Below are 21,918 nucleotides of genomic sequence, written 5' to 3' on the forward strand. Positions count from 1 at the left end.
GTGAGCTATCCTATGTATGGTATTCTCAATTCTTTATATTTATGCAAAAAATTATTCATGAGTCCAGTCCATGCGTAAATTTACAACAAATCTATGGCTTATTTGATTCTAATAGGACAAATAAAGTTTAAAAAAAAAATTGCTTTGCCAAGCGCAGCTGGTTACGGCCCCATTGGTCCAACCCTGAACAGTTAGGGCAAAAATTGACACAATATTCGCATTGACGCAGGTCTGAATTTTAGATCGTAATTAAATATTTGACACATAATAGGTTTCTAACACAGAATAGTTAACTGTAGTCAAAGAACTCAGAATTGGTTAAATGATTTGAATGTATATCAAATATTTTGCTTTTGTGCAATACACTATACACTTTGCTGTTGCAAATTGCCCCTGATCCCCATTAACCATCCCAATGACAGAGGGCTGATAATACCTCTGATATCAAAATGACAAAGTATGATCTTTTTATCATATGCTTAAACTAGAGACTCTAAAGAGCCTGTGTTGCTCACCTTGTTTATGTGCATATTTAACAAAGGACACAGATAGATTATTACTGTTAACCAACAACCAAGTAAGGTAATTTAACAAAAGTGCAAATCACGCTATCCAAATTCATGAATAAAGATCAGTTATATTCAACATATAACAAACTGTGTTTTGGTGATGGTGATATGTTTGAAGATCTTACTTATTTACTGAACATTATTGCTACTTACAATTTTTTCTATCTATATAGACTTGCATGGCATTTTAGATACAGAGGAAATATTTTTTTTAAATTTACAAAAAATTTACCAAATTAAATGAAAATTGTTAAAAATTGACTATAAAGGGCAATAACTCTTTAAGGGGTCAACTGACTATTGTGGTCATGTTGACTTATTATGAGATCGTACTTTGCTGAACATTATTCCTGTTTACAGTTTGTCTCTAACTATAAAAGTATTCAAGATAACAACCAAAACCCGGAAATTTCTTTACAAATTACCAACAGGGGGCAGCAACCAAACATTTTACCAGTTGTCCAATTCATCTGAAAATTTCATAGCAGATAGATATTGATCTGTTATACAAATTAACCCCGTAAGAATTGCTCTAAATGCTTTGGTTGTAGATTTATAAGCCAAAATCTATATTCAACCTTGGTCTATGTGAATATTCAACAAAGGACACATATGGATTCATGACAAAATTGTGTTTGGTGATGGTGATGTGTTTGTAGATCTTACTTTACTGAACATTCTTGCTGCTTACAATTATCTCTATCTATAATGATTGGCCCAGTAGTTTCAGTGGAAAATGTTAGTAAAAATTTACAAATTTTATGAAAATTGTTAAAAATTGACTCATTTTGGTCATGTTGACTTATTTTATTTTCAGGTCTTACTTTGCTGAAAAATATTCAAGATAATAACCAAAAACAGCAAAATTTCCCTAAAATTATCAATTCAGGGGCAGCAACCTAACAATGGGTTGTCTGATTCATCTGAAAATTTCAGGGCAGATAGATCTTGACTTGATAAACTAGAGGCTCTAAAGAGCCTGTGTCGCTCACCTTGGTTTATGAGAATATTTAACAAAGTAAGCAGATGGATTCATGACAAAATTGTGTTTAGGTGATGGTGATGTGTTTGTAGATCTTACTTTACTGAACATTCTTGCTGCTTACAATTATCTCTATCTATAATGATTGGCCCAGTAGTTTCAGTGGAAAATGTTAGTAAAAATTTACAAATTTTATGAAAATTGTTAAAAATTGACTCATTTTGGTCATGTTGACTTATTTTATTTTCAGGTCTTACTTTGCTGAAAAATATTCAAGATAATAACCAAAAACAGCAAAATTTCCCTAAAATTATCAATTCAGGTGCAGCATCCTAACAATGGGTTGTCTGATTCATCTGAAAATTTCAGGGCAGATAGATCTTGACTTGATAAACTAGAGGCTCTAAAGAGCCTGTGTCGCTCACCTTGGTTTATGAGAATATTTAACAAAGTAAGCAGATGGATTCATGACAAAATTGTGTTTATGTGATGGTGATGTGTTTGTAGATCTTACTTTACTGAACATTCTTGCTGCTTACAATTATCTCTATCTATAATGATTGGCCCAGTAGTTTCAGTGGAAAATGTTAGTAAAAATTTACAAATTTTATGAAAATTGTTAAAAATTGACTCATTTTGGTCATGTTGACTTATTTTATTTTCAGGTCTTACTTTGCTGAAAAATATTCAAGATAATAACCAAAAACAGCAAAATTTCCCTAAAATTATCAATTCAGGGGCAGCAACCTAACAATGGGTTGTCTGATTCATCTGAAAATTTCAGGGCAGATAGATCTTGACTTGATAAACTAGAGGCTCTAAAGAGCCTGTGTCGCTCACCTTGGTTTATGAGAATATTTAACAAAGTAAGCAGATGGATTCATGACAAAATTGTGTTTAGGTGATGGTGATGTGTTTGTAGATCTTACTTTACTGAACATTCTTGCTGCTTACAATTATCTCTATCTATAATGATTGGCCCAGTAGTTTCAGTGGAAAATGTTAGTAAAAATTTACAAATTTTATGAAAATTGTTAAAAATTGACTCATTTTGGTCATGTTGACTTATTTTATTTTCAGGTCTTACTTTGCTGAAAAATATTCAAGATAATAACCAAAAACAGCAAAATTTCCCTAAAATTATCAATTCAGGTGCAGCATCCTAACAATGGGTTGTCTGATTCATCTGAAAATTTCAGGGCAGATAGATCTTGACTTGATAAACTAGAGGCTCTAAAGAGCCTGTGTCGCTCACCTTGGTTTATGAGAATATTTAACAAAGTAAGCAGATGGATTCATGACAAAATTGTGTTTAGGTGATGGTGATGTGTTTGTAGATCTTACTTTACTGAACATTCTTGCTGCTTACAATTATCTCTATCTATAATGATTGGCCCAGTAGTTTCAGTGGAAAATGTTAGTAAAAATTTACAAATTTTATGAAAATTGTTAAAAATTGACTCATTTTGGTCATGTTGACTTATTTTATTTTCAGGTCTTACTTTGCTGAAAAATATTCAAGATAATAACCAAAAACAGCAAAATTTCCCTAAAATTATCAATTCAGGTGCAGCATCCTAACAATGGGTTGTCTGATTCATCTGAAAATTTCAGGGCAGATAGATCTTGACTTGATAAACTAGAGGCTCTAAAGAGCCTGTGTCGCTCACCTTGGTTTATGTGAATATTTAACAAAGTAAGCAGATGGATTCATGACAAAATTGTGTTTAGGTGATGGTGATGTGTTTGTAGATCTTACTTTACTGAACATTCTTGCTGCTTACAATTATCTCTATCTATAATGATTGGCCCAGTAGTTTCAGTGGAAAATGTTAGTAAAAATTTACAAATTTTATGAAAATTGTTAAAAATTGACTCATTTTGGTCATGTTGACTTATTTTATTTTCAGGTCTTAACTTTGCTGAAAAATATTCAAGATAATAACCAAAAACAGCAAAATTTCCCTAAAATTATCAATTCAGGTGCAGCATCCTAACAATGGGTTGTCTGATTCATCTGAAAATTTCAGGGCATATAGATCTTGACTTGATAAACTAGAGGCTCTAAAGAGCCTGTGTCGCTCACCTTGGTTTATGAGAATATTTAACAAAGTAAGCAGATGGATTCATGACAAAATTGTGTTTTGGTGATGGTGATGTGTTTGTACATCTTACTTTACTGAACATTATTGCTGCTTACAATTATCTCTATCTATAATGAACTTGACCCAGTAGCTTCAGTGTAAAATATTAGTAAAAATTTACAAATTTTATAAATATTGTTAAAAATTGACTATAAAGGACAATAACTCCTTAGGGGGTCAATTGACCATTTCAGTCATGTTGACTTATTTGTGAATCTTACTTTTCTGAACATTATTGCTGTTTATAGTTTATCTCTATCTAGAATAGTATTCAAGATAATAACTAAAAACAGCAAAATTTCCTTTAAATTACCAATTTAGGGGCAGCAACCCAACAACTGGTTGTCTGATTCATCTGAAAATTTAAGGGCAGATAGATCTTGACCTGATAAACGAGTAAACCCCAGTCAGATTTGCTCTAAATGCTTTGGTTTTTGAGTAATAAGCCAAAAAATGCATTTTACCCCTCTGTTCTATTTTTAGCCATGGCAGCCTTCTTGGTTGGTTGGCAGGGTCACCGGACACAAGTTTTAATCTAGATACCCCAATGATGAGTGTGGCCAAATAGGAAGAGATTTTTGTAAAAAGATTACTAAGATTTAAGAAAAATGGTTAAAAATTGACTATAAAGAGCAATAACTCCAAAACAGGTCAACTGAACATTTTGAACCTGTTGACTTATTTGTAAATCTTACTTTGTTCAACATTTTTGCTGTTTATAGTTTATCTCTATCTATAATAATATTCAAGATAATAACCCCAAAACAGTAAAATTTCCATAAAATTACCAATTCAGGGGCAACAACCCAACAACGGGTTGTCTGATTCATCTGAAAATTTCAGGGCAGATAGATCTTGACCTGACAGATAGATCTTGACCTGATGAACAATTTTACCTCAAAAGATTTGCTCATAATTACTTTGGTTTTTGAGTTGTTCACCAAAAACTGCATTGAATCCCTAGTTCTATTTTTAGCCGTGGCGACCATCTTAGTTGGATCGCCGGTCACCAGACACATTTTTTAAACGAAATACCCCAAAAATGATTGTGGCCAATTTGGATTAATTTAGCCCAGTAGTTTCAGAGGAGAAGATTTTTGTAAAAGATTACTAAGATTTACAAACTAGAGGCTCTAAAGAGCCTGTGTCACTCACCTTGGTCTATGTGAATATTCAACTAAGGACACAGATGGATTCATGACAAAATGGTGTTTTGGTGATGGTGATATGTTTGTAGGCCTGACTTTACTGAACATTCTTGCTGCTTACAATTATCTGTATCTTTAGTGATTGGCCCAGTTTTTTTCAGTGGAAAATGTTAGCAAAAATTTACAAATTATATGAAAAATGTTAAAAATTGACTATAAAGGCAATAACTCCTTAGAGGGTCAATTGAATATTTTGGTCATGTTGAATATTTTTAGGTCTTACTTTGCTGTAAATTATTGCTGTTTACAGTTTATCTCTATCTATAAAAATATTCAAGATAATAACCAAAAACGGCAATATTTCCTTAAAATTACCAATTCAGGTTGTCCGATTCATCTGAAAATTTCAGGGCAGATAGATCTTGACCTGATCAACATTTTCACTTCAGTCAGATTTGCCCTAAATGCTTTGGTTTTTGAGTTATAAGCCAAAAACTGCATTTTACCCCTCTGTTCTATTTTTAGCCATAGCGACTACTTGGTTGGTTGGCAGGGTCACCAGACACAATTTTTAAACTAGATACCCCAATGATGATTGTAGCCAAGTTTGGTTAAATTTGGCACAGTAGTTTCAGAGGAGAAGATTTTTGTAAAAGTTTACAATGATGAGCGATGACGCCGTACGCCGGACGCCAAGTGATGAGAAAAGCTCACTGGGCCCTTTGGGCCAGATTAGCTAAAAATTATAATGTCTACAAAACCTCGCAAATTCAAACATAAGACTATATGAACCAATATTTTTGACCTGGTACATGAATTTTGCGAAGAAAATGTCGTGTTAAATCTTGTTTTACAGCTACCTAAATCTCCTACTTGCATGACAGTTGTTGGTAGGTCAGTTGTGTGAGCAGTAAGAAAATTTTGTTGCACAACCAAATGACTTCTATATGTCAAAATGCTCATAAAAAAGGAAGTTGTCTACTTACAGTTATTCCAAGTGTTAATCTTCCTGGTGTAGTTACAGGCTCTTCTGGAAGTTCTATGCAGCCTTCGTCTGATATTTCTACATTCTGAATTAAAAAAAAAAGACGATTAAATGGTTAAAAGGCAAAATGTTATTTGTCAATTAATTTAATTCCAGTAACCTTGACATCCCTACTTAATAGTATAGAAGTCAGTATCATATGGTTTTTCATGCAATCATTACCAAAAACTCATATAAAAGTAAGTATATACTAATATTTCCAGTTTCACTCTATTCCCCAGATAATCCTCATTCTTTAAACAAATTTAAATGGCATTCCCATTTCAGCTATAAAACAGATTGAAATTCATTACTATATGGGCAGGAATTCACTAGTGAAATTTTAGGGTCAATAGTGTTTATCCAATTAAAAAATAAAGAAATCATGCAAATATGGAGAATAAACATTGTTTAAAAGCAAAGTGGGTTAGTCTTTATTGCCACATGCAAAAAAAATGGATCCAATTAAAAAAAAAAATAAAAAATCAGCACTTGTTATGTGCTGGCAGTTGAAAACTGTAGACAAAAAGTGTGACATTTCTGCAGTGGCAAAACCCCTAGTCAGATTTAGAATATGCCTGAAGAATTGTTCTACTATAATAGTTGAAAATCAACTGCAAAATGATCGGTCTATCATTTAGAAACCCCATTTTGTACAGAATCCGATTATTGCTGCAAATAAAATACGTTTGAAAATGGACAAGTGCATGTAACTTTTCGGGTCAACAAATGTTACATGCACCTTTTCATTAGCTGATTAGCTTTGGAAGCAAGTTATTGGTCCAGCATGGCAAATTTTGAAAGGTGTCAACAATGGTTACAATTTGGATTTCATGATTTTTATCAATCAATTGAAGTTTGAAAAATATAGAAGGTAAGAAAATTTATTTCATTTTCGTGTCAATACTGCCCAATAATACTCATCTTTTTATAACAGTTGTATACTTTTTATAGTAAGCATTAACATAACTATTTTTTTCAAATTTCAACCCACTGATAATTACATTAAAATGTGGCTTTGTCATCTTTCACACTTGGCATCTACCAGTGATCAAGCAGATGATAAAAGAGTGGGACCAGGTTAATTTTGACCTCACAATGAAGTGTTACATGCACTTTTTGTGTAAATTAGGTTCTTTGATAATGATGTGTGACTTGCTTTGCAATTTTGTCAAAAAATATAAGTTTATCTTGTATTTAAACAGGTTTGACCCTTACGATATTCATTTTATTGCTGGAGAGATTTCTGTACATAACATTGACACGAAAATATTTACCAAGGAAAAGTGTCTATGATACATGCAAAAGCTTTTTTTTGTACAGTTTGCCTTATCAATCTAATTTTTTACATGAAATACCACAGATTAATTGCCAATTTGATTAACTAGTACTTGTATTCATTCTCAGCATTATAAAGATAACTGGCCACTTAATTTGAAAACATAAAATGTAACATTGACACCAGAATAAAAACAATATTACTTTATTACACTTAAAGCATAACTGGCCAGTGCATAATATTAAATCAAATGTAAATTTATGCTGAATTTTTAACAGAGAAGATGTTAATCTTTCTTGATTTCTAGACTTTACAATATTTACTTGTAATTCTTATCGTTTAAAGGCATGTAACATTGACACATCTTCTGCGTCCAGGTTACATGCTACAACCTAATAAATGTGCATACAATTATTCAATCAATAAAATCTTGTTGAAATTTAAAATTTGCTTCATTAAAATGATATTAAAGAAATAAATGAGTTTTAATTATTTGTGTTTATTTTTTCCTGATTGACTAGCAATTTTTCCTCATCATTTGTACATAACCCAGAATTATAATGTTTTAAAAGCATTGATTTCCAAACCTCTGTTATGAGCTTTAAAATGAGTTTATCTGAGTTTATAAATGACTAACATCTGAAATATTGTCATCACACATTTCTTTGATGCTCCTATGATAACTTTATGAGTAACATGGACTACGATTTTTGTATCAGGTCTTTTTTGTGTTACATGAGAAGATTTTACTGTGTTGAAATCAACAGTTAATCTAATTTTTAATATTCGAAGTTATTATTATGATACTTATTTTAAAAAATAATGTATAAAGTAAACCCAAATTAAACTTTTTTTTCATTAAGAAATTGTGTATGTAACATTGACAGAGTCTATTATTTAGACTTTCACATGTTCAGGCCAGTGTTACATGCGTAAACAAAACTTACTGCCATATGGAGCTATTATCTTTTTTTTTATTTTACAAAATTAAAGCGTTTTTATGTTTTCCTGTTTAATTTGTCTTTTAACACTAGTTAGAAACATTGACAACAATATTTTGTGTCCAGATTTTTTTATGTTACATGCAAAGGTATTACTTTCTTAAAGTCAGACATTTATATAACATTTTATAACCTAAATGATTAATTAGATATTACTGGGCAGCAATTTTATTATTTCTCCAAAGTTGACTATTAAGCACACCACTTTCATCTTCTGGTCTTCATGTATGTAACATTGACATACAACCTTTTACTTTCTGTCAATGTTACATGCATGAACAGAACTGATAACAATTACTAACTCCTTTGCTCTATTAAGAGATTATTGATAATTTAACTTGTTTTACCACCATCAAACTTCATCTTTATTTCTAAATTTAGACATTCTTTTTAGAAGTGTATTTTCTTCATTGACAACAAAATTGGTGTCGGTCTTGAAAATTTACATGCAATTTTTAATAAAAAAAATCTACAGGCAATATAAACCTAAAAAGGAAAAAGTTGATCAGCAATAAATGTGATGAAGAAAACTCTCAGGAAGATGCTGCAAAAAGATACTGTCCCTGTCAACCAGTCAGATGGTGATGTCCCTGGCAGCCAGTCAGATGGTGATGTCCCTGTCAGCCAGTCAGATGGTGATATCCCTTTCAGCCTGTCAAATGGTGATAACCCTGTCAGCCAGTCAGATGGTGATATCCCTTTCAGCCTGTCAAATGGTGATAACCCTAGCTATCAGCCTGGCAGATTATGATGTCTGTGTTAGCCAGTCTGATAAGGTCCCTATTAGTGAGTCAGGTGGTGACGGTCCTTTAAGCCAGTCAGATAGTAGTGTTTGTCTGTGTCAGAAAACCAGATGATGGTGACTGTGTATGCAGACATACTAGTGATCTCCAATTTGACCATTCTACAGCAGTGTAGAAGATAGTTATTTCAAAATCTTGTTTATTTATCCCTTTTCAATCACCAGTCAACACATGTATCATGTGTATTTACTGATGCTCATTATAGAAATCATGAGAAATTCCATTTGTAACATATTTTTTTTAATTGTTATGCCAATAATTGACATTCCAGAATATCTTTTGCATTATAAGAGGTTCAGGCTCCTTCTGATTTCAAAATAATAATAATAAACTCATCATGGATAACAGAATTGAAATTTTGTAGGCCAGAAACGCTTTTCGTTTACAAAAGACTCTTCAGTGACGCTAATTATAAAACAACAAAGTAAAAGAAGGCCAAATAAAGTTGAAAACAGGACTATGGTCTAGTGGGTGTTGGTTTTCTCTTCTGAATTGTTTTACACTGGTCATTATGGGGCCCTTTAAATTGTGGCTTCCTGTAGTTTAGGTAACAAGTTTTCAAGATGAAATGGCATTGAAAAATCGAAACAAGATATTTGAGAGTTTCTATATTATTGTAAATTTTATAATCTATGCATGGATTTTGGTTCTGATTAAGGGTAGATTAATTGTTTTTTTTTGTTGTTTTTTTTCAGATAGATAGTTGAAAATGTTGGAGACAGAAAACAAGAAACAAGAAACTTGTTTTGAATGTTTGAAATAAAATTTATTGTTTAAACCTTAAAAAGTTATCATAAATGTAAGATTTACCAGCAGAAATAAAACGAGATATTGGGTAATATGTCTATCAGACAACAACCTCAAAGATGAAACCCAAATTGTTCTTTATAGAAGTTATGTAAACGATTGAAAATAAGATTCTCAATAAATGCAGCTGTATCAACCTCTCGTATATTTGTCCATATTTTGTCTTGGTTTTTCATACTATTAATTTTAAGTGTAACTGTGTCACATGTTAGTTTTTTTAAGTCATACCTCAATAACAGAAAACAGCAGGTAAACATTTGTAATGTTTATTCTGAACAACAACATATAAAATTTGGTGTCCCCCAAGGTTCTATACTTGGTCTCCTATTGTTTGTACTATTTATAAACGACCTTCCCTTATGTATTGAAAATTGTGAAACAGACCTATATGCTGATGACACCACTCTTCATAAATCTGGGAAAAACATAGAAAACATACATGATGATGTTCAAGAAGATTTATACAGGGTTGAAGAGTGGTGTAAAATGAACAACATGTTCATTAATGCAAATAAAACAAAATGTTTGGTTACTGGAACAAAACAGAAACTATCAATTCAGACTTATCAACCAAACTTGATAATAAATTCAAAAGTTTTACAAAATTCTTCATGTGAAAAATTATTAGGTGTTAAAATTGACAACACACTTAACTGGAAAAATCAAATTGACCAAGTTTGTGCTAATATATCATCCAGAATATACCTTCTTTCTAAAATAAAGAAGTTTTTAGATATAAATGCAAGGAAAACATATTACAATGGGTATATTCTTCCCTTAATTGACTACTGCTGTATTATTTGGGGTGAATGTAAAAATGAAGGGAAAACAAGAATTTTAAAACTCCAAAAAAGAGCAGCAAGATTAATTCTAGATGCAGATCCTTTATCCCCCTCAGCCCCCTTATTTAAAAAACTTGGGTGGATGACAGTTGACAATAGAATAAATTACCACAAATATTTACTTCTATATAAATGTATGCGTATGGAAGCACCAATGTACCTAGTTCAAAAGTTTAAACTGAAATCAGATAATAATCCTTACTCCTTAAGAGGTGTCACTCAAGGTAATCTGATAGTTCCTAAGCCAAAAGCTGAACTATTTAAGAAATCCTTTGCTTATTCTGGATCAGTATTATGGAATGGACTACCACACAAAATGCGTAAGGCTCAAAACACTTTTACTTTTAAGCAAAGTATCAAGAAGTACCTAACACAATCCTGATAAGAAATATTTGCTACAATCATGACAATGCATTTGTAATGTATATTTTTTATTTTCATTTGATTTTTTTGACTACATGTATACTTCTTAAACAGCATTATATCTTATGTTAATAACAATACATTGAACTACATGACTGTAAACTAACTATGTGTAAATATCTGTTTTGATTGTATTGTAATTTGTATGTGAGGGCCTCAGGGAAGATTAGTTTATTGTAACTAACTGAGTTTACCCTCTTTAAATAAAGAATTTATTATTATTATTATTATTATTATTACATGAATGAGGGATACATGTAATCATTTTGTACCCTTACTTTGTCAGTATTAGTTATTGAGTGCGACACTTGTGGATGCTGATGGTTGTGTGGTTGTCTTCTTATCAATCTCATCCCTGTGCATAAAAAAACGGGTTGCTTAAACTTACTGATATAAAAATGTTTCATGTTGTGGAAATTTTGGATGACTCCTTCATCAATTGATCTATCTTTGGTCTTAATTTGATTTTTCTGGTTATTTTGACATTTGAATATCTTTTAATTTAGCCTTCCATAGTGTACCACCATGAACAAGCATAACTACTGGTATAGTTAAAAAATATGTCTGCTGTCTGAAATTTAGGTGAATGGTTTTGGTATTAACCACTATTTAAATAATATCATATATGAGAAATGTGGCAGTATAATTGTATAATTTACATTCAGATGGTTGTTTGGAGGCTTTTTATATCTTTTAAGGTCAATTCTGGCATGGTTCATTATTCATATATTTTGTGTCCACGTTACATGCAACATTTAAGTCACTATTTTATGACAGAAATGAGATAATTGCAAAAATATTAATATAATTTTTTAATGTGAGGGTAACACAATGAAAAAGAGCCTTTACATGTTCAGAAAGAAAATGATTCTTACTGTATTTATCTCTTAAACATTGCATGTAACATTGACAGAAAAGTAGAGGAAACTTGTTTTCACAAAATTTCTGAAAGAAATGAAAATATACATTTTAGAGTTTTGATGATAGACAATGTTTTGTGATCAATATATATGATATTGAATGTTGAATAAGTTAAGGAATCATTAATCTCAATTTGGAAAAAGTGTCCATGTTACATGCTCCAAATTCATTATTTGCATTGGTAATCCAAACTGACGCAAGTTTGAAAATGATTTTTTGGTTACAAATAGAAGGACACCATTTGTAGCAATAATTTGTAAAAAATTTAGAAGCTTATAATGATTTTTATTTTTTTCTTACAATGTCACACTAAAGTAGCATTAGTGAATTCCTGCCCATCTATAAATATCAGATACACTGTTGTTCTTGATAAAGAAAAATTTCAATATTTTCCTGCCCAAAGCACATTGCTACCAACAGATGTAAAACACACTTTTTCATCTGATTATGATTTTTTTGTAAAATGTATCAATTTGTTAAAATGTTGGTTTTTTTTTTGTCTTGAGACAAATAATTGTATTCAATTTTAACAAGAAATATTTTTTTTAGCTTTCAATAAAGATAAACAATATTTTTTTGTTTCCCTTCTTAAACAAACTGTTGATCCATAATCTTTTCACTTTCCTTCTTAAGCACACAATCTCTTTCAAGTAACAATTCATTTAAAAAACAACATTGTGCCCCAAAAAATGCTTGGTTTGTGCTTTTGATATTTACCAAAAGTCTGAGAGCTATTCTGACATGTGACTGTTCTAGCTGCCATTTGGTGTCTCCATTCATTGGTATGGGAAGGTGTAATTCTGATATTTCCTTCAAAAACTATAATGATAAAACCATTTGACATAAATACTTTTCATCATAGACAGTCATAGCATCATAGCAGGTTCTTTACATAAAATATCTATTTACAAAGAAATAAATGCAAATGAATTATTTTGCTTTTTTTTTACTTCTAGATTTCCAAGTTTTTTAAGTAAACAGTCAAATCAGTAAGAACCAATAAAAAGCAGCATAAAAAAATGTTTAAACATTACAAACTTGTATTTTTACAATCTTTGATTGATGTTCAAAAAGTAAATACATTAGTAATTCAACATTGTGAAGATTTCTTCATTGAAATACTGAAATGAAAAACAAATATCACCAGTAACTAGATTTGTAATTGCTAGCAATAATGGATGGCACCCTCGTCCCTCCATTGCCAGGAAAACAGCAGCCATTATGAACATTCAAAAGTGGAACATCGCATCTTGACATGTTAGTGATCATAACTGTAAATTTTTAGACAGTTTGAATCATTTTGAAATTGTTTACTTTTTTGTCGTTTCCATGGTAACGGCAGCCAATTTGAAAATTCCAATCAGGCATCAACTCTGCGTATGCTACTTATCATTTGTATCAAGATTCATGCATTTTGATTTTTTTTGGTTTCCATGGTAAGTAACCATTTTCAAAATTCCAAAGACAGGTACCACTTCAGCTAATTACATGTTACATACCAATTAAGTTGCATTGGTTTTAATCTTATTTTCTTTAAGAAAATTCAGCTTTTGTATGTTTTCCAATAGGGCCAATGTTAAACTTTCACCCTGTTTCCATGAAAATGGCTGCCATTTTGGAATTTCTAAATCCTAAAGTTTTATCTAGGCATACCAGGTAACATTTCCATAAAGTTTCATCAAATTGAGTCTTATAATGAAAGATTTGGATTTGGATTTTTTTTTTCACATTTGTGCCGTTTCCGTTGAGGTGCCATAACTAGTTTAAGCAAGATAAAGATAAGAAATTAATAAAGTTTATCTGATATATAGCATTCAAGACAATAAATGGCACCCACTAACTTTATGCTTGTGTCAAAAGTGATAATTTTTGAATTATTTGCAATTGGCCAAAAACATATGTATATTTGAAGTTTTGTTTTCTTTTTCAAGTATTCCTTATCTATTACATCCTTTAATTATGTTCTTTACCTTTCTTGTATAGGGTGTGAAGTTTTTATATTTCCTAATTTCTCCTGTTTCCTGAAATGGACAATAGATGTTAATGTCAGTCTGAGGTAATCCTATGATTTGTTTTAGGAATAATCAGTAACTATTTTTGTTACAACATTCTTACTTTTTATCCATGAAATCCATGATAAATTAGTATCCAATGAATTCACAGTATTAACAATATGAGTAACTTCAATCTGCAGCTTAAGGATTCATTTAACCTATGCCAACATTTTGAAATTTAGTTATAAAATTGTGTGAAAAAATGTTGGCATAGGTTGAATAATTTGTTACAGATTAAGTGTTATAAAAACATAAATTAATTAGGGGCTAATCAATCTACAACCAGTTTAAACCTAGCGTTAAAGAATACTCAATATACATTGTGTTTTACAAGTCAAGTTTAGTGAAAAGGTAGGTAATTGAGTGTGATGAGGATCTCTATTTCACAAAGGAATTAGTTTGGGTATTTCATAAAGACTGACTCATTTAAAATATCTAAGTTAAATGTTCACTATTAATTTCAACACATACAGAGAATAAAGCGAGTTTCACTAATATGATTGTCTCAATAGTCACACTATAAGATATGATGCTGCATCTGTACAATCAACTGGTGTCATGTTCAACTTTATCCTTGAGTCTCTAGCACCAGTTTCACAAAACTATCTCGGGAGTAAGACATGTCTTAGGATGGTTAAACGGCATATTCTAGTCTTTAGTGGTTTTTTTACAAAGTGGTCCTTAATTTGGGCATCTTTTAATGTTGGTCACAAAGTAATGACTCCATGAGTGTTTGTTTATAAAAATTACTCATTATATATAGTAGTTTTGCAAATTATCTTATTATTATCTAATTATCAAGTATGCTTCATATTAGATACAACAAAATAATGAACAAAAATTAAAAATTTGCACAAATGAAATAGCTTTTTTCTCTTTTTTTCTCAAGTATTGTTATATTTAAATGTTAAATTTTAGAAATTTTGTCTATTTTTTTATAATTTTTATAATAATATTTAGTTTAACTCAATTTTTCTAGTATCAAGGGTTTTATTTTACAAATTTGTCTTTTAGAATTTTTTTGATATTTCCATTTTTACTACAATTTTTCAAATTACTTTATTTTTGTTTTGAATTTTTAACTAATTATGTCGTAATATTTAATGCTAAAATATACTGACTGTATTTTACCTTTTTTTAATTAATAATTGTTATAACAACATCTATTGTATTTTGTTTGTAGGCATAGGTTGAATATATTTTTATCAAATGTTGGCATAGGTTGAATGGTCTAATGAACTCAATTTTTTTTTGGCCCTTGAGCAATTCACTATGCTGTTGAATAATAATCCTCCCAAAAAAATGTTTGAAGAAATTTTCTTTTTATTTATGAAATCTGAAATGAGAAAGATTGACCCCCCCCCCCCCCCCCCAATTTTTTTTCACATTCCCCTTTCCCTTATTCCAAAACTGATCTCAATTCAAATTTCTAATGGAGTTTGCAACAATAACTGCTCATTTAAATACATCATAAAATATTAAAATGTAAAAAAAAGTGATTGTTATCACTGAATAATAAAGATTGTGTTAATTTATCAGTTGGTAGTAAAAGTGAAAATACATTGTATATTGTATAAAACAATGATTTAAGTTGATTCAACTACTATTCTGGACAAAGAAAGATAACTCCAATTGAAAATTTCTTGCTATTGCACAACATTGTGCAATTAGATATTTCTTGCTATTGCACAATACTGTGCAATTGAAAATACTTGCTATTGCACAATACTGTGCAATTGAAGATTTCTTGCTATTGACCAATACTGTGTAATTGAAAATTTCTTGCTATTGCACAATACTGTACAATTGAAGATTTCTTGCTATTGCTGAATACTGTGCAATTGAAAATTTCTTGCTATTGCACAATACTTAATATTATAATTTTGAAATCCTGATTTGGACCAACTTGAAAACTGGGCCAATAATCAAAAATCTAAGTACATGTTTAGATTCAGCATATCAAAGAAGCCCAAGAATTCAATTTTTGTTAAAATCAATCTTAGTTTAATTTTGGACCCTTTGGACCTTAATGTAGAACAATTTGAAAACGGGACCGAAAATTAAGAATCTACATACACAGTTAGATTTGGCATATTAAAGAACCCCAATTATTCAATTTTTGATGAAATCAAACAAAGCTTAATTTTGGACCCTGATTTGGACCAACTTGAAAACTGGGTCAATAATCAAAAATCAAAGTATATTTTTAGATTCAGCATATCAAAGAACCCTGAGGATTCAATTTTTGTTAAAATCAAACTTAATTTAATTTTGGACCTTTTGGACCTTAATGTAGACCAATTTGAAAACGGGACCAAAAATTAAGAATCTACATACACAGTTAGATTCGTCATATCAAAGAACCCCAATTATTCAACTTTTGATGAAATCAAACAAAGTTTAATTTTGGACCCATTTGGGCCCCTTATTTCTAAACTGTTGGGACCAAAACTCCCAAAATCAATCCCAACTTTCCTTTAAAGGTCATAAACCTTGTGTTTAAATTTCATAGATTTCTATTTACTTATACTACAGTTATGGTGCGAAAACCAAGAAAAATGCTTATTTGGACCCCTTTTTGGTGCCTTATTCCTAAACTGTTGGGATCTCAACTCCCAAAATCAATCCCAACCTTCCTTTTGTGTTCATAATTAAATTAACGGTACCAATTTTCTTGCACCAGATGCGCATTTCAACAATACATGTCTCTTCAGTGATGCTCGTGGCCAAAATATTTTAAAATCCAAAGCTTATATAAAAGATGAAGAGCTAATAATCCAAAAGGTCCAAAAAGTATAGCCAAATCCGTGAAAGGAATCAGAGCTTTGCATGAGGGAGATACATTCCTTAATTTATAATATTTTCTAACAGCAAATTTTAATAACACAAAAAATCCGTATTTTCATGCCAGTACCGAAGTACTGGCTACTGGGCTGGTGATACCCTCAGGGACTAATAGTCCACCAGCAGAGGCATCGACCCAGTGGTAGTAATTAAATTAACGGTACCAATTTTCTTGCACCAGATGCACATTTCGACAATACATGTCTCTTCAGTGATGCTCGTGGCCAAAATATTTTAAAATCCAAAGCTTATATAAAAGATGAAGAGCTAATAATCCAAAAGGTCCAAAAAGTATAGCCAAATCCGTGAAAGGAATCAGAGCTTTGCATGAGGGAGATACATTACTTAATTTATAATAATTTATAATATTTTCTAACAGCAAATTTTAATAACACAAAAAATCCGTATTTTCATGCCAGTACCGAAGTACTGGCTACTGGGCTGGTGATACCCTCGGGGACTAATAGTCCACCAGCAGAGGCATCGACCCAGTGGTAGTAATTAAATTAACATAAACCTTGTGTTTAAATTGATTTCTATTCACTTATACTAAAGTTATTGTGCAAAACCCAAGAATAATGCCTATTTGGGCCCTTTTTTGGCCCCTAATTACTAAACAGTTCCAAAACTCCAAAAATCAATCCCAACCTGCCTTTTGTGGTCATAAACCTTGTGTCAAAATTTCATAGATTTCTATTTACTTAAACTAAAGTTATAGTGCAAAAAACCAAGAAAATGCTTATTTGGGCCCTTTTTGGCCCCTAATTCCTAAACTGTTGGGATCTCAACTCCCAAAATCAATCCCAACCTTCCTTTTGTGTTCATAATTAAATTAACGGTACCAATTTTCTTGCACCAGATGCGCATTTCAACAATACATGTCTCTTCAGTGATGCTTGTGGCCAAAATATTTTAAAATCCAAAGCTTATATAAAAGATGAAGAGCTAATAATCCAAAAGGTCCAAAAAGTATAGCCAAATCCGTGAAAGGAATCAGAGCTTTGCATGAGGGAGATACATTCCTTAATTTATAATATTTTCTAACAGCAAATTTTAATAACACAAAAAATCCGTATTTTCATGCCAGTACCGAAGTACTGGCTACTGGGCTGGTGATACCCTCAGGGACTAATAGTCCACCAGCAGAGGCATCGACCCAGTGGTAGTAATTAAATTAACGGTACCAATTTTCTTGCACCAGATGCACATTTCGACAATACATGTCTCTTCAGTGATGCTCGTGGCCAAAATATTTTAAAATCCAAAGCTTATATAAAAGATGAAGAGCTAATAATCCAAAAGGTCCAAAAAGTATAGCCAAATCCGTGAAAGGAATCAGAGCTTTGCATGAGGGAGATACATTCCTTAATTTATAATAATTTATAATATTTTCTAACAGCAAATTTTAATAACACAAAAAATCCGTATTTTCATGCCAGTACCGAAGTACTGGCTACTGGGCTGGTGATACCCTCAGGGACTAATAGTCCACCAGCAGAGGCATCGACCCAGTGGTAGTAATTAAATTAACATAAACCTTGTGTTTAAATTGATTTCTATTCACTTATACTAAAGTTATTGTGCAAAACCCAAGAATAATGCCTATTTGGGCCCTTTTTTGGCCCCTAATTACTAAACAGTTCCAAAACTCCAAAAATCAATCCCAACCTGCCTTTTATGGTCATAAACCTTGTGTCAAAATTTCATAGATTTCTATTTACTTAAACTAAAGTTATAGTGCAAAAAACCAAGAAAATGCTTATTTGGGCCCTTTTTGGCCCCTAATTCCTAAACTGTTGGGACCAAAACTTACAAAATCAATCATGGTCATAAACCTTGTGTTTAATTTCATAGATTTCTATTTACTTAAACTAAAGTTATAGTGCAAAAACCAAAAGTATTTGGACGACGAGGAAGAGGACTATGTTGACGCCGCCAACATAATACCAATACAAGACCAAAAAATTAAAATTTTTGCGGTCGTATAAAAATTAATGAAAATTGTTAAAAAAAACTCCTTAAGGGGTCAACAACCCAACAACCAGATGTTCGATTCATCTGAAAATTTCAGGGCAGATAAATCTTGACCTGATAAACAATTTAACCCCCATGTCAAATTTACTTAATGCTTCTGTTACAGATTTATATGCCAAAATCTACATTTTACCCCCATGTTCCATTTTTAGCCATGGTGACCATCTCAGTTGTTTGGCCGGGTCATGGGACACATTTGTTAAACTAGATACCCCAATGATGGTTGTGGTCAAGTTTGGTTAAATTTGGCCCGGTAGTTTCAAAAAAGAAGATTTTTGTAAAAGTTAACGACTTTTAGACTTTTAGGCCAGGTGAGCTAAAAATTAGTTGCATGATGACTAAGACACTATTTGTTGACATTAGTTTTTCTCTTTAAATAAGACCAATGAAAGTAGATTCTTAAAGTTATAGATTTGAACACTTTGATATAAAATAATAAGACCTGATATGATTGTAATTGAGACAACTCTAGTCAAAATTCAACAAATAAAGATAGTCGGTAAGATAAATTTGTTACAGTAGTGTGGATGGAATTTACTAACCCCGTATATATCGTATTAGGTCACTAACACACTATGTAACTAATATTATTTGTTGGATACCAATTTTTGTTGGTTTCGTGGGTACAGGTGAGTCACGAATTCAAATGTTCCACGAATAGGATATTTTCAATAGGCTATTTATACAGAGATTGGCAAAACCAAGAAATCAAATATCCCGATTATATGCAAGATTTTCAGTTGTATTAAAAAGAAGATGTTTGCTAATGAGACAACTATCCACAAAAGACCAAAATGACACAGACATTAACAACTATAGGTCACCGTACGGCCTTAAAAAACTAGCAAAGCCCATACCGCATAGTAAGCTATAAAAGGCCCTGATAAGACAATGTAAAAACATTCAAATGAGAAAACTAACAGCCTTATTTATGTAAAAAAATGAACGAAAACACATAAACAAACAACAGTCACTAAATTTACAGGCTCCTGACTTTGGACAGGCACATACATAAATAATGTGGTGAGGTTAAACATGTTAGCAGGATCCCAACCCTCCCCTAACCTGGGACAGTGGTATAACAGTACAACATAAGAAGGAACTATAAAAATTTAGTTAATAAGGCTTAAATCATCAGATGGACAAAAATACAAGTGGACGTGGCCGAGTACTTATACATCCCGACACAAAAAGACACAATGAACAGATCTGAGGGTACTCACAGTTATCTGACAGCTAGTTTAAAGCCACTAACAACCAATAAAAAAATCAGGCATCTAAGACTAAACTATCAATTGGTACACATCCAACATCCAATGGATTTTGTGTAAAGACATCATAAACAGCCAGAGAAAAACATGACCTTGTGCAATGCCAAGTTACAGGTATCAACAGATTGTAGATCCATGAATATGTATATATGTATGTAACATACTAGTAATATTTAGTTAGCTTTTAATTTACTGATAACAAAATCAATTTTTTATACCAATAACAAGAATGTGTCCTCAGTACACGAATGCCCCACTCGCATTATCATTTTCTATGTTCAGTGGACCGTGAAATTGGGGTAAAATCTCTAATTTGGTATTAAAATTAGAAAGATCATATTATAGGCAACATGTGTACTAAGTTTGAAGTCGTTTTGACTTCAACTTCATCAAAAACTACCTTGACCAAAAACTTTAACCTGAGGCGGGACAGACGGACGAACAAACAGAACGACGAACGAACGGACGGACGAACGAACGGACGAAGGGACGGACGAAAGGACGCACAGACCAGAAAACATAATGCCCCTCTTCTATTGTAGGTGGGGCATAAAAACAATATTCAATGATCTTATTACAGTGTTGAATAGGTAACTTTCACCAAGCCAATGCTGTATGCAAAATGTTGGCAAAATCTGCAACATAGCCCATTTACTGTTCCTTAACCTTAAAACAAAATATTAGAAGACACTTTATCTACATAATTATAAGGTTGTTTTCTATAAGATAAGAAACCTGCATTTACCTCAAGTCTCTGTTGGACTTCAGCAATGTTCTCTGGTGTGGGATAAAGTGCATGTCCCAATGGCAATAATGAGTTTCTAAAAATAGATCTTTTCACCATTACAACTTGGCCCGGGTATCCTACACCTGTAAATGATTTAACATTATTGTTATCTATAACATAAGCTTATAATCAACAATCTGAAAAACAACATAAATTCTAGTTTAACCTACAGTGTACTATCTTATTATCATGGAGTCCCAATAGAACCTTATTGCTCAGTAAACAATACATTTTTTTAAACAAAAGGTATCACTGTAAGGGACGACATCAAAAGATCAATGTAAGATAAAAATCTTAATTCAAATAGTTTGGGGGTGTGGGGATTGAACTGCTGCAAGATTTGGTTATCCGACATTGATTTTTACATACATCTATATGGGTCAATCAATTTTTCCCAAATTAAGTTAAGAGGGGGGTAGGGGGGTCAGTGAAAAAACTATGTGAATTAAGTTTTTCATCCTTCATTGAACTTTTGATGTCGTCCCTAATGGGTCAATGTATAGTTTTGTTTAAATAGTTCAGGCTGTTTAAAGCAGAAAGTTTTTGGCTTCATTATCCAATAAGTTCCATTGCTTACTGTGGATTCATTATTATTCTTTCGATATGAATTTTCGTGGATTTCATGGGTACAGGCGAACCATTAAATTAAATGTTCAACAAATAATAAATTTTCTATAGAATTGTATACACACCACTGAATTAAACATCCACAAGCAAGTTGTCCTTAATCAATGAAAATTGGGAATAAATGAATTCACAGAAATTATGTTCCAAATTATCAGACATACATGTAGTTGAAGTAACATATTTTTTTGTAAACCACAAACTTGAAAATGAGTATGTATTATAAACTTTCTTTTGTTGATCAAGCATAAGTCTATGGAATGATCTACAGATTTGTGAAGCAATTTGTACTTTAATAAGGTGGTATGGGTGTCTTCATCCATTTTGGATTGTAAAAAACAGAGAACCAAAGGTCCATATT

The 21,918-nt window shown here is 31.7% G+C and overlaps 1 protein-coding gene across 2 annotated transcripts in view; it reads right to left on the minus strand.

Annotated features, from left to right (window-relative positions):
- The window catches only part of LOC134696273 (large ribosomal subunit protein bL9m-like), a 48,544-nt gene that overhangs the window by 246 nt on the left and 26,380 nt on the right, over positions 1-21,918 (minus strand). For both annotated transcript variants that reach the window (XM_063557972.1, XM_063557973.1), the window contains exons 4-7: positions 20,892-21,016; positions 13,914-13,964; positions 12,661-12,762; positions 5,830-5,913 (exon numbers count right to left, since the gene is read on the minus strand). In XM_063557972.1, coding sequence (XP_063414042.1) covers positions 5,830-5,913; positions 12,661-12,762; positions 13,914-13,964; positions 20,892-21,016 — 362 coding nt within the window. The remainder of the gene's footprint in view (positions 1-5,829; positions 5,914-12,660; positions 12,763-13,913; positions 13,965-20,891; positions 21,017-21,918) is intronic.

Source organism: Mytilus trossulus, chromosome 14 (genome assembly GCF_036588685.1).
Source record: "Mytilus trossulus isolate FHL-02 chromosome 14, PNRI_Mtr1.1.1.hap1, whole genome shotgun sequence".
NCBI lineage: Eukaryota > Metazoa > Mollusca > Bivalvia > Mytilida > Mytilidae > Mytilus > Mytilus trossulus.